Genomic DNA, 12,735 nt, shown 5'->3' with positions numbered 1-12,735 from the left:
AGAAGGAAAATGACAGGGGTCGTTGGTGTGCAGGAAATTCTAGCCACGGCCAAACCTGTATCAATGCAGCTCTTTGCTTAGTCTTTGAGGGGAGGAATCTCCAGTGATGCGTTTTAAAGTCACTGTACACTTTTGTCATATGGGAATTGAAAACTACTCATAAAAATATATTAAACATCTACAGTTAGAACGTAATTCCTTTAAATGTAACTAGTCATTACATTGAAAAAGAAAGTGGATCATCAATCTGAACACATTTCCAGCACACAGCTGTGTAAGGGGGCCCCTGGAACAGGAGAATGGGGCACAGGCTTTCAGGCGGCAACACAGAGAGCAGCCCTCCTGACTGTCCGTCGTCATCTGAGTACCGCCCAGCTGGTACCACACCTCCTGAAAATCTGGGCCAACAAACTGAACCTTTCACTTTTTGGGAGGCGCATGAGATCGTAGTTTTCCAACCAGGGGTCGAACCCACGCCTGCTGCAGTGAGAGCATGGAGTGCTAACCACTGGGCCACCAGGGAAGTCCCAGGGACAACACATTGAACTGCAGAGAAACACGAGCGGCCCGATGCCTGCCGTGAGCATCTGTTCCATTTTCTCTCCAATTTAAAGAGAACGGCAGATGTCATCAGAAACTTGTTCACATGCACATTTCAAATGAGACTCTGGACATAAGCCCTCCATCTGAAGCCAGGCAGTTTGGCCCACAGGTGACAATGATCTCAGGCGCCTTCTGGTCCTATTTCAGGCCCCTGCCCACCCCAGCAGCAGATGACAGCGCCCAGGGTGCCCCGAGTAGCTGCCGGTCACAGCGTGGGGAGGTCCTTACCTGGAGTGGGACGAAATCTCGCTGAGGTCGCCCAGGCTGCCATCGGCAGCCCCACTGGTGGAGACGCCAGGCGCACAGCCGTGGGCCGCGTACACCCTGGCCTGCTCGCCGTCGGGCCCCGGGATGCCGGAGTCGGCCCAGTGCTCTGCCCGCCCGTGGACCAGGGGCCGGCTGCCCGCCAGGTGCACGGGGCCCAGGACGGCAGCGGGCACGCACGGGGCCGTGTCGATACCACTGTCCGTGGAGGCCCCCTTGATGTGCGTCAGCCCCAGCAACTCGGGGTCCATGAGCTCCCCAGACCCAAAGTGCTTGTCGTCGCTGTTGCTGGAGGTGCTGCTGGAGAGCGTGTTGCTGCTGGAGTGGCTGGAGCAGCTTTTATCTCCGATCTTGAGAACAGAGAAAGGGGGAGGCTTCAGACAAACCCCACACTTTGCTTCTACACGAAGGCGATTATTCTCCCCAGACTCACGAAGCTACAGACCTGATGATTTCACCCGAACCCTTTCTACTCGCTTGTCAGCAGGAAGCAAGGCAAGAATTTACTTTTCAAAAACATCCTGGTTTCATGCAAAAGTCCCTGAGTCATAATTCCTCCCATCATTCATCTTAAGTTAAATGGGTATCTTTTCAAGTCTTTGTTCAATTATCTGTACATCAGCACAAAAGTATTGCCACACTGTCACTAATCGGAAAGCAGTTAACGAAGGTTCTAGAAGCTGGGGAAGTACATGGGGAATTAAGAGGAGGAAAACAGCCTTTCTTCAGAGAATGCTCCTGTGACAAGGGATAGGGCCAGTCCTGGGTGTGGGGTAGAAGACCCAAGTTTGAATCACAGTAGGGGGGAATCTTGGCCAGTCACTCAGCGCCTCTCTGTGCTTATTATACTGAGCACAGGGATTACTGTGCAGACCCAACCAGCTCACGTGTGCAGAAGCACTGTTTAAGCATGAGCCACACCCACTCCCAGAGCCCCAGTCGGGGGAGACCCGGGGTTGATGAGATGGGGTCCTTTTGGGGGTTCACGGAGGTCCCTGGAAGATGAAACCAAGAGAGCAGACTAAACGTCCCATCTGATGATGTTCTGGTACAGACACGACCCCTCCTCTCAGCCTGGATGGTCAGCCAAGGGCTGTGGAGTCATGAGACCCAGCCACCTGTGATTTTCAAGTGGTCTGGCCCTTCCTTCTTTCCGTCTTCCCTTTCTTCCTTCCATCCCTCTCTTCTTCCTTCTTTCCCTCCACCCTATCAGATCCTTAAGCAAATCCCGATGCCCTCTGTTATCACAAGTGGATCTTCTCAAGTTCACCCTTCCCCTCCCCGACTCCCCCTGTGCTGGCGCCATCAGTTGGCTCCACGAGGCCGGCTCAAGACAAGCTGAGAGACGGAGGCCACATGTTTGCAGGTAACAGCTCTGAGGCTGGCCAACGACACGTGGAGGAGGAGAAGAAAAGGGACAACTTGGGTCAGGACCTGATAAGACGTCTGCAAATTTTGGAAAATGAGCTACTCTGTAAGGTTGGCTTCATCTGGCAACAACTAAAATTGCTGTTTGCATATTTAACTGGTAGTTTCATTTCACTGAGCTACAGTCACCTACACGGCTCCTTTTCGTTTCTGAAGAAAGTAAACAGAACCACATGGGCGCTGCGGGACCCCGGGAAGCCTGGCAGGTGGCTGCTGCCGGTGTCCCTGCGTGCCGTCTGCAGCTGCTCCCTGAGCGGCTGGCACCAGGCTCAGCATCACCCACCGTACACCCTGCCGCACAGGTTCTGCTTCTGTATTTTGCCCACATGCGGGATAACAGTCAACAGATTAAAACTACCAAGGATCAAAGGCTGAGGTTACAATCCTGGCTTTGCCAATAGTTTACTGGATGACTTTTCTCTGTATTTCTTTATAAAAGGAGAGAGAGAAAAAGAACCCCCCCCTTTTTTTTTTCTTTTTAACTTCACCCAAGACCCTTATAAGTGATGCCACTGAGAATCCCTGGCAACAATGCTAATAAATCACGAGTGCTGAGATGAACAGAAGCGTTAGTTCATGACAAGACTCACGTGAGAAAGCTTATTAGGAGAATCCTTGCAACCTCCATCTTTCTGCAGGCCTCTTTCCTTATAGGAGCTCAGGACTTTGGAAGGCGGGCCATGCCATTTGGTTTCTGTCACACACAGAGAGAGAAGCCTTAAAGATCTAATTTCTAGCATTAACAAAGGAGCAGAGAAACTCAGGGGCCAAACACATGGTTCAGTGACCACCATCAGGACTGGTTGTAGGACCTTCTGGTCCTACCCACAGAGAGGCCCTCAGAGCAGACAGAACCACCCCATGATGCTCACGGTCAGTTTCCCAGGCACCACCAGCTATGAGCACATCCCGGATGACCTTGGGGGTCCAGCAGCTACCCTGCACAGGGCAGGATGGTGCTGGCCAGACGGGAATGGATGAGTGAACCAGTGAAGGGGGAGGAAGGGGCAGGAGAGAGGCATGCGAGGGGGGGGGGTCCGGGTTACCGGCGTGTCTGCTCCCTTCCGTGGTGTCCTCCCGCTCCCTGGCCCCGTCACATTCCAAGGGGCCGGAGCCCTGGTGCTCCAGCAGCAGGGGAGACTGGCACCTGGAGAGAACACAGAGCTGAGGCGCGCCCGCATGCTGTCTTGCCAGTGTCCCCGTGGGTGCTGGTTCCGAGGGGCAACCCCAGGGATCCCTCGTCAGAGGCTCTCTGCTGCCGCAGCCCTGCCTGACAGAGCAGCTTAGAGCATCTGGACCTGGGGGCTCCTCTGTCACCCCTGGGTCCAAAGAGGCACCCGGATGACACCATTTACAGATAGGGGAGGAGGCCAGCACCAGGGGCTGAAAGGACTGTTCGGGTCCCCGTGGACTGAACACGAGCCCGCTGCTTTTGCTGCCACTGTTTCTCCTGAATACATGTACTGATGCTTCTTCATATCAGATTTTTTAAGGAAAAAGAAAATCGGATCCATTTGCTGCTAGACTACATCTGGCCGGACTTTTATTTTATGAAAATCCCCAAATAGGACAATTTACTCTTCCAAAGGAAACTGCAGAAAACTTATTCATGTTATAAAGAGACCCTTTCTTCCAGAATCCCAGTTCTAAATCCTGATCTGCAGAAAAAGCCAAGATGTGGTTTTTCCACTGACATAAAGCCTCCCCCACCTACTTTAAAAATGCAGCTCAAACAAGAAAGATTTCTTTAGGTACAACATTTTTGTTATTGTTTTCCAGTCTCTTAAGTTATATTCAATTCTTTGTGACCCCATAGACTGTAGCACACCAGGCTCCCCTGTCCTTCACTATCTCCCAGAGTTTGCTCAAATTCACATCCATTGAATCTGTGAGGCTATCTAACCATCTCAAAAATTAAAAAAAAAAAAAAAAAAAAAAAAAGCACAACTTTTAAGAACCCATCCAGCATCTAAAGCAGGCAATGCATATAACTCGGACTATAAATCTCTACTTCTCAGCCCAAACCAGAAGGAGGGAGGGTCCCAGGAGAGGGTTTCCCTGGGCACATGTGAGAGGAGGAACAGAAGCATCTCTTATCTGGTGCAAGGCCCCCCAGCTGCCTGGACAGTCCATCCTCTCCGCAGTGCACCCAGCTCCTTCAAGCGGCAGAGGCAACACTGGCTTGCAACAATGCACAGAAACACTGCTGCTGGGGGCAACGCCTGCGTTTCCTTATAAAAATACAGCCACATTCCTGGGGCGGCCCTCCTCTTCCCAAGAGTGTGCAGCTACTTCCTTGAGTTACTGCGTCCGTCCATCCTGGGTCCTGTCCATAGGTGCCCTCAGGCCCCTGGGCGCTGTGTGCACACAAGGGACAGCCCTGCCCCCAGCTTCCACTTGCTCTCAAGGAGGCAGAGGAAATGTGTCACATGCTAAATCTGCCTCCTCAGACTCTGGGCTGTGTTTTGGAGAGAAAAACACTTTCAAGAAAGACTGTGAATTTATTCCTCGTCAGCAATGTAAGTGAAGGGAAACTCCCAAGGGCCATCACCCACAGAGTCTCCAAATTCTTAATTTTCATGTGTTCAAAAAGACTCCCCCTTATTAAGAAGAAAAGAAAAGAAAACAGACAAGTTCAGAATATAGACAAATGAGTCCACTTTCACAGAAACGATGAGCTACCCAGTCTGGAAGCACTGGCCCTAACAAAGTGCTATCTGAGTCTCTCTGTCCCCAGTGGCCTTGTGCACAGTAAGCGCTTCTGAATGTGCCCTGAAGATATGTCCCCCCAGGAGCCCACAAAAGGGGAAAAGGAGTGGTACCCGTCATATCCAACTTGTGGTCTCCAGGGTCCGCTGCTGCCTGGTCCAGGGTCGCTGGACGATGACTGATTGCTGGGCGAACTTCTGAAAATTTGACTACAATCAGTAACAGGCACGGAGGTGGGCTGCCAACATCTGGACCTGGCTTGTTTTGACTTACAAATGAATTCATTTTTCAATGACGAAGACAAGGGGAAACACACATTGCGGTCATGGACAAATAAACTGAGAATTGGTGATGCCATGAGATTTCAGAGGTATTATGGTTGGTAATTTATTATAGGAAGGAGATGTGGCAGGAACAAGGCTTTACCATCTAAAGATTGAAAGCACAGCTAATGATCCCAGTTAAACACGGGGGAGAGCAACAGGATGCACAGAATTATGAAAACATCACTACGACTTGGTCTATGAGACATTGCAAGGGACGCTGTGGTTCTATATTTAAAACCGAGGCAGAGAGAAAACTCTAAATTTGGCGAAACCATTTATTTCTGCACATGTATTGAATGTAATCCTATTTATTTCAGACACACAAAAATGAGTGACACTTGTGAGAACTCATTTGAGGAAGACGTGCTTGCCAACTTTTCATTTTGCTATTAGAAGCCTTCCTTGTGTGCGCGTGTGCATGCTAAGTGGCTTCAGTCCTGTCCAACTCTTGCCAACCCTATAGACTGGTTCCTCTGTCCAAGGGATTCTCGAGGCAAGAATACTGAAGTGGGTTGCCATGCCCTCCTCCAGGGGATCTTCCCGACCCGGGGACTGAACCCAAGTCTCTCTATGTCTCCTGCACTGACAGGTGGGTTCTTTACCACTAGTGCCATCTGGGAAGCCCCAAAGAATTCCTTATAAGTTAGTGAATTATATGTTAACAAGGGAGGTTCTATAGACCCTTTCCCTTCCAGATGAAACCCCTTTACACCCAGGCTACCTACTGTATGCATTTCTCCGAATATAAACTCAGCAGACCTTTGAGAAGGGAGATCCAGAGCCCAGATGATTGACTGTCAAGTTAGTTACACCATTCTTGCACTCATTTGAGGAAAAACAGACTAGAGGAAGACCACAGGTTTTAATCCTGGTAATTATTATTAACACTTATAGAGACTTACACCTATGGGCCAGGGGTGTTCTAAGCAGTCAACCTCTGCGGATTGATTCAGCCATCATAATGCCTTGTGGAGGTCTCTATTATAGCCAAGTTTACTTTTCATAGGAGGAAACGAGAATGGGAGAGGCCAGGTAACAGGCCAAGGTGATGACATGTTCAGCGTTCAGCGGGCAGCCCGGCTCAGTGTCTGCTTACAACATATGCTCTATTAGATGAAAGCCTAACAAGGAATTGTGAGGAAACTCTTGGTGTCTCCACAGCCCGTAAGTTATGTGAAAGTTAAAACAAAGGGTGTAAAAGTCAATAGCAACAACAAATCTACTATGCTGTTCACTTAAAACTACCTCTCTGTGTCACATCTCTAAATTCTCAGCAGCTTCTAATGCTATTGGATTTCACTCTTAAACAGGTGCTCCCTCTCAGGGAAAAACTTAATTTTAAACTCAACTCCCTCCGCTTAAAATGAGAGAGAAAAGCAAAGAGATGCCAGTGATCTTAGGACCTCTGAAAATACTGTGACCGTGAGGATGACGGGATTTCATCAGTGATTTTTGTGGCTTTGTTTTCTTTATACTCAAAACTGTTCACGCTTATCTAGAGGCTCCTGCAGAATGGTTTCCCAATGCGGTTTGGAGAGCGAGTTGACAGGAGGATTACCGCAGAGAAGTTACAATGGTGGCCCTGAGGGGTGGTGTCCATGGCACCACCGCTGGCTGGGACCACAAGTACCCCAGCGTTTGGGGCCTGCCCAGAGGCCCTGCCATCAGCACCATTGCTGGCTGGGACCACAAGTGCCCCAGCGTTTGGGGCCTGCCCAGTGGCCCTGCCATCAGCACCACCGCTGGCTGGGACCACAAGTGCCCCAGCATTCAGGGCCTGCCCAGCGGCCCTGCTGCCCACTTGGTCAGAACAAGCTAATTCAGAAGTGACTAAGCCACACGCAAGTCCCCCACCACGTGAAGTTCCAAGCCAGGGCTTCACCAGGGCCACCAGCTTACCTGGTACCATCGGGCAGCTTCCGGTCGAAGGAGGTGCTGCGGGGGATGGCGGCCTGGCTCTGCGGGAGCAGGGGCTGGCACTGAAGCCGGTCGGGCGTGCCGGGCACCGGGGAGACCCTGGGCAGGGGCTGCAGGGCGGGCGTGGGCACGCGGTGCCACGTGGTGTTCCTCCGGAAAGGGGTCTTGTACTCACAGGGGGCTCCCTCGCTGTCGAGCTTGTACTCCACCATGGGGATCCGGCAGAGCTCCGAACACCCTCTGTGAGCCGAGAAGAGACGGTCAGGGGGTGCTCAGCACTGAGCAGCCAGCCCGACTCTCTGACGGCCTCGCATGTGCTTCTCGGGGCTCATGGACGATGGTGCAAGGCCATCCACCCTCAGTAGTAGACCTGGCTGACCGTGACCTTGTCTGCGTGTCACCCAGCATAGACCAGGAGGATCTGGTCTCAAGCCTGTGGCTCTGGTTAACCCTGGCTGTCAGGGGTTTCACGCACAGGCTCTGTCTCTCCAAGTAGTTTGCAAACTCCCTGGGCAGATTGGGACTGATCTTTAACCAATCTGCATACGTGGAATTATTTGCATTGAAACTGGGTGATAAATAAACATTAACAGATTAAAAACACCTCATATATAATCTGAATAGATACATGAAAGTACAGTCATAGAATCAGGAATTTGAGTCACATGTCACCTGTTTCTCCTGAATCTGAGAAAAAGTGAAAACAAATTAAACAAAAGCTGCCACAAGTCAAGGAAAAGCCTGAATGCCCATCCTGCTGGAGGCACATTAGTCAGTCACTTAGTTATCATTTTGCCAGTCGCTGCTTGTCGGTCACTTAGTTGCCATGGTCACTTCCTTGAGCTAGTGTCACGGCTCCCCACAAACTATCCCCCGCGGGCTCAACCGACCAGTCAGGGATTAAGACCCTTTAGCCTGAAAAATGTGATCTAAGGCAGAGACCCCTCAAGTTACACTGTGTCCACATGACTGATACTGCCGACTTAACTAAAGTCACCTGCAAAGGCAACTGGTGTTTGGCCAGGGCACAGGAAGACTGGGCGAGTCTCGAATTTGAGTGGCGGGGTAACTTGTCCCTTTTTAGCATGTGGATGAAGCCTTGCCCCTCCCTAGACATTCTGAAGTCAACAGAAAAACTCTCACATTCACCCTCTAAGAAATATGGGGAGGGAGGAGGGAAGGGGGTTCAGGATGGGGAACACGTGTCTACCTGTGGCGGATTCATGTTGATGTATGGCAAAACCAATACAATATTGTAAAGTAACTAACCTCCAATTAAAATAAATAAATTTATATTTTTTTTAAAAAAAGAAATCTATCAGGGCAATAAGGTGTCACTCTTTAAAAAGGAGAATTGCATCCTCAAGACAGTGGAGTAGAACTTTTCAGAACCATTACAAAGGAACAAAGAGGACAAAACCCAAAACCAAACTTGATCATCAACAAAGCTTGGAGACACCAAAACACAGTACCTAAGGGTAGAAGGCAATGGTGGAACGCCGACAGTGGAGCAGAGAAAGGCCAACCCAAGGATGTGCAAAGAGAAAGACAAGGAGAAGCACGCCCATCCCCTTGCACACCTGAGCAGGTGCAGGAACAGGAAGTATCAGGCGCCACAGAGGGTGGAAGAGAGAGGGGAGGAGTGAACAGTGAGCCCCCAGCCAGCACTGGCCCCTCAGGCAACGTGCACCCCCACCTTTAAGGGGCAGCAGCAATGGTCAAGGGAACACGACCTGAAAGGAAGGACTCAATGCCAGGAGGTACCCAGAAAGGCAGAGATGAAAGCGAAAGGTGAAGCAAAAGCCTTGCTAGAAACAAGATCCCCGAGTTAGTCCTCGTGCCTTCAAACCCAGCTTCAGGATCATCCTGCAAAGGACAGGGGTCTTTCTCCACAATAAAGACAAGCAGGTGCGAGCCACCCAATCACCCTGCCACGAGGCTCACCACCCTCAGGGAAAGAGAAGGAACCGGTGAAAGTGTCAGTCACTCAGTCGTGTCCCATCTTTGCAACCCCCTGGACAGCAGCCCACCAGGCTCCTCTGTCCATGGAATTCTCCAGGCAAGAATAGTGGAGTGGGTTGCCATTCCCTTCTCCAGGGGATCTTCTCAACCCAGGGATCAAACCCAGGTCTCCTGAATTGCAGGCAGATTCTTTATCACTGAGCCACCAAGGAAGCCCGAAATTTAAAAAGAGGATGACTGAAATTCAAAATAAAACACTCCAGTAGGACAGATGGAAGGTAAACAGAGGAGTTTTGCCTCAAAAGCCAGAAAATCTAAGTTCAATCTATGAAGTCTAAATTCACCTAACAGAGAAAGAGGAGAGGAAAACGAGGGGAGGAAATGATTAACAAATAATACACAAAAATTTCCAGAACTAAAGGGAAAAAAAGGTGTGTCAAGACATATTATGGTAGAATTCAGACTCCTGGGTTAAAGCAGAGATCCTGAGTGTCCGGAGGGGAGAAGGCAGGGGAGGGCGCAGGCCCTACACAAAGGTAGGACACAGAAAAGTTCATTCTTCCCAACAGCAAAATGGGGTAAAAGTTCTCATCTGTCAAATCAACAGTGCTTGGCGCTTAGGATGGAGAGAGAGAGAGAAATCAAAAACAGTGTTCTGCTTTTTGGATCTGGAAGCCAAATGAATGGTGATGCTAGCTACCCTTTAATAGTAGGGATGAACCAAAAGAAGCATCATAAAAAGATAAGATGTCTGTTGTAGAGAATGAGTAGGGATTATCTCTTTATCAGTAAACTTGACTTATCTTTTAACTTTTTCCCCCAAAGCAAAATTCATCTCTTTTACCCAGGCAAGTTTAAATTACTCTGGATTTAATGAATGTGCTAAATAACTGGAAAAATTTGATAAGCTGAGATTTACACTGGGTTGCATTTTTTAAAATAATGTGCTAAGATGCTACAATTTTTTGCTCACGGATTTATACTGTTTCCAAGTGTCTTTCTATTTAATTAGACACAACATCCCCTGGGACTTACTGATTCGTGCACATGGCCAATGACCTAATCAGAAATCATAAAGGTGCGATATTAGCATACATGAAAACATCAAGAAAACTGAATCCTATCTTCCACCCTATAACCTATGTTGTAAGCAAGCCACTGGACATTCAGGCGAACCTCAGGCTTTGGGGTCTCAAAGCCTAAAGCTGCCTGAGTCATCCAAGTCAAGGAATCTCTTAACAGTGAAAAGTCCTGGAATTGTGTTTTGAATGAAACACACGTGAACCTTGAATCTTAGGGAAGAAAGGGCACCCTGCATTTCCAGAGGTTGCTTTGTGTTTCCAGTTTATTGGGTTTAGTTTAAAAAGAAAGAATGAAAAAAGAAGAGACAGACAGCTGGGTACAGCGTCTTTAATTCATGCTCACAGACTAGTCTTTAGTAAGAGGCTGCAATTGAGCTTCAATCTTGGATAAAGAAATGCTATATAAATGCATAATCATGACTAATATTTGAGAGAGCACTGACAAAAACTTGTGCCACACATTAGGCTGAAGAGAGAATGGGGGTTGGGTATTTCATTTCCATCCTCTTGCACAAGGTCATATGTAAATGATCTTTTAATACTAAACACGGGCATTCTTTTGCCCTCATGAAAATAAGCTTAAAGAATGACTTTATTTTAAAATCAAAATTAATTCTGCTATGACACTTTTATGGTAACTACTCTCACAAACTAGATATTTGCTTTGTTTACTTCTTATGACCAAGACATCAAATAAATATGACTATAACATATCATCAAACGTAGTCAAACTCAGTTCTGTTCCATATGCATGAGGAAATCCTTGAAGGATACATATGGAAATTCAGCCAATTTTTAGGGAAATGGGAAGAGGTGTAAAATAAAATTACAAATGAACCTTCAGAGGTGCTCAGGCTGCAGGCGGTGTCAGAAACTGTACCTGCCCTTGGGCACACTGCTCTGTCCGCCTTGTGTGGTCTGAACACAGGATGCCAAGCAAGAGCCTCACTCATCGGAGCATCCGGCACTGGTGAAGGGCACTTGGCACACATTTCTGGCCAGTGAATAAAGGACAATTCAAACCCAAACTGACCAAATGCAAAAAAGATCCAAGAAGTCATTTCTGAACATAGTCGCACAGTCATGTCTAACTCTTTGTGATCCCATGGACTGCTGCCCGCCAGACTCCTCTGTCCATGGAATTCTCCAGGCAAGAGTACTGGAGTGAGCTGCCATTTCCTTCTCCAGGGGATATTCCTGACTCAGGGATCGAACCTGGGTCTCCTGCATTGCAGGCAGATTCTTTACCAACTGAGCTACTAGGGAAGCCCATTTCTGAACAAGTGAGCTGATAATCTTGTGTGCAACTGAGCTGTTGTTGAAGAAAAGACTTCCATCTTTTGCTTTCCTATATTAGTGGAGAAATCACAGACCCCACTGATAAACGTGCTCCATCTCCTTTCAATACTCCAAACTGAGTCAGTGGATCTGAACTGTATTTCTAGTTTCTGGCACCGTTTTCATGGTGTGCCTGCCAAAAGAAGGCACTCGAAGGCATAGATAAGGCTGGGGTATCACTAGCACGTGAGCACTTACACGACTGTGTCTTTGCTCCATAACGAACATCATCTGCGTGTGCTTCTAATTACCATGCTAGGTAGGGATCAAAGCAAACTCAGCTTCAGGGATCAAAACAAATTTAATTTTTAACATTGATTGTCTAGAGAATAACTTTTCTGAGTCTCATAATCTCTCCCAGTCATCTGTCCTAGAAGGGAAAACATTCTGTAGACCAAGAGCATCAAGAACAACATGCTGGTTAAAAAATGTGACGCTACAAAACTATCAGAATAACAAGGGGCTCCCTTAGCTGGAGCCCTCAGAGCATCTTGGGTTTGACTGCTTTATTCTGACAAACAACCCCACTTGTTCCTCTGCACTTGGCATTGTGGACTCCGTGTGACAGCTTACTCCTCTAGCAGGGACACTGAGTAACTGCCTTACGTCCACACTCTTCCATGCTCTCCCTGCTTCCAGAAGCTCCTACACCAGGGGTTCCCACCTGTAAATCTCTAGTCTGTGGCTGCTCCCACTTTCCAGCTTCTAGGCTCAGCAGCACAGAGGCTGTGTGCCCTCTGGCTCACAGCTGACAGGCACTCATGATCACTGTTCAGCACTGTAGCATGGACCCGGGACTTCAGAGACAACCGGGAAGGCCGCCAAGATGGCATCACCATCCCTTCCAAGTGATACCTCCGGTTTTCTGGAAGAGGACCCTCCCTTTACCACTAATAAATGGGTGCTTGAAACCAGAATCACTGCTGGCCAGGCAGTAAACTCAGCTCTAAAGGGGCTTCAACTTGGACCGCCTGACCATCAGGACTATCACTGTTGGAGCCCAGCCAAGCTGCCTTATTTATTATCAGTAGAAATGCTCTACAGTAGTCAAACCGTTTTCCACCTAAGGGAGAGAAGTCAGTGCCCTGTGCTCAAAACCCAGATCT

The 12,735-nt window shown here is 48.6% G+C and overlaps 1 protein-coding gene across 6 annotated transcripts in view; it reads right to left on the bottom strand.

Moving 5' to 3' along the window:
* Window positions 1-12,735, bottom strand: part of SIPA1L2 (signal induced proliferation associated 1 like 2) — a 242,677-nt gene that overhangs the window by 41,505 nt on the left and 188,437 nt on the right. For 5 of the 6 annotated variants that reach the window (XM_018042332.1, XM_018042336.1, XM_018042335.1 and 2 more), the window contains exons 11-15: window positions 7,230-7,487; window positions 5,118-5,201; window positions 3,342-3,442; window positions 2,886-2,989; window positions 832-1,217 (exon numbers count right to left, since the gene is read on the bottom strand). In XM_018042332.1, coding sequence (XP_017897821.1) covers window positions 832-1,217; window positions 2,886-2,989; window positions 3,342-3,442; window positions 5,118-5,201; window positions 7,230-7,487 — 933 coding nt within the window. The remainder of the gene's footprint in view (window positions 1-831; window positions 1,218-2,885; window positions 2,990-3,341; window positions 3,443-5,117; window positions 5,202-7,229; window positions 7,488-12,735) is intronic. The other variant, XM_018042333.1, reaches the window with a different exon arrangement.

This window comes from Capra hircus, chromosome 28 (genome assembly GCF_001704415.2).
Source record: "Capra hircus breed San Clemente chromosome 28, ASM170441v1, whole genome shotgun sequence".
Taxonomy (NCBI): Eukaryota; Metazoa; Chordata; class Mammalia; order Artiodactyla; family Bovidae; genus Capra; species Capra hircus.
This window is presented reverse-complemented; position numbering and strand designations above follow the sequence as displayed.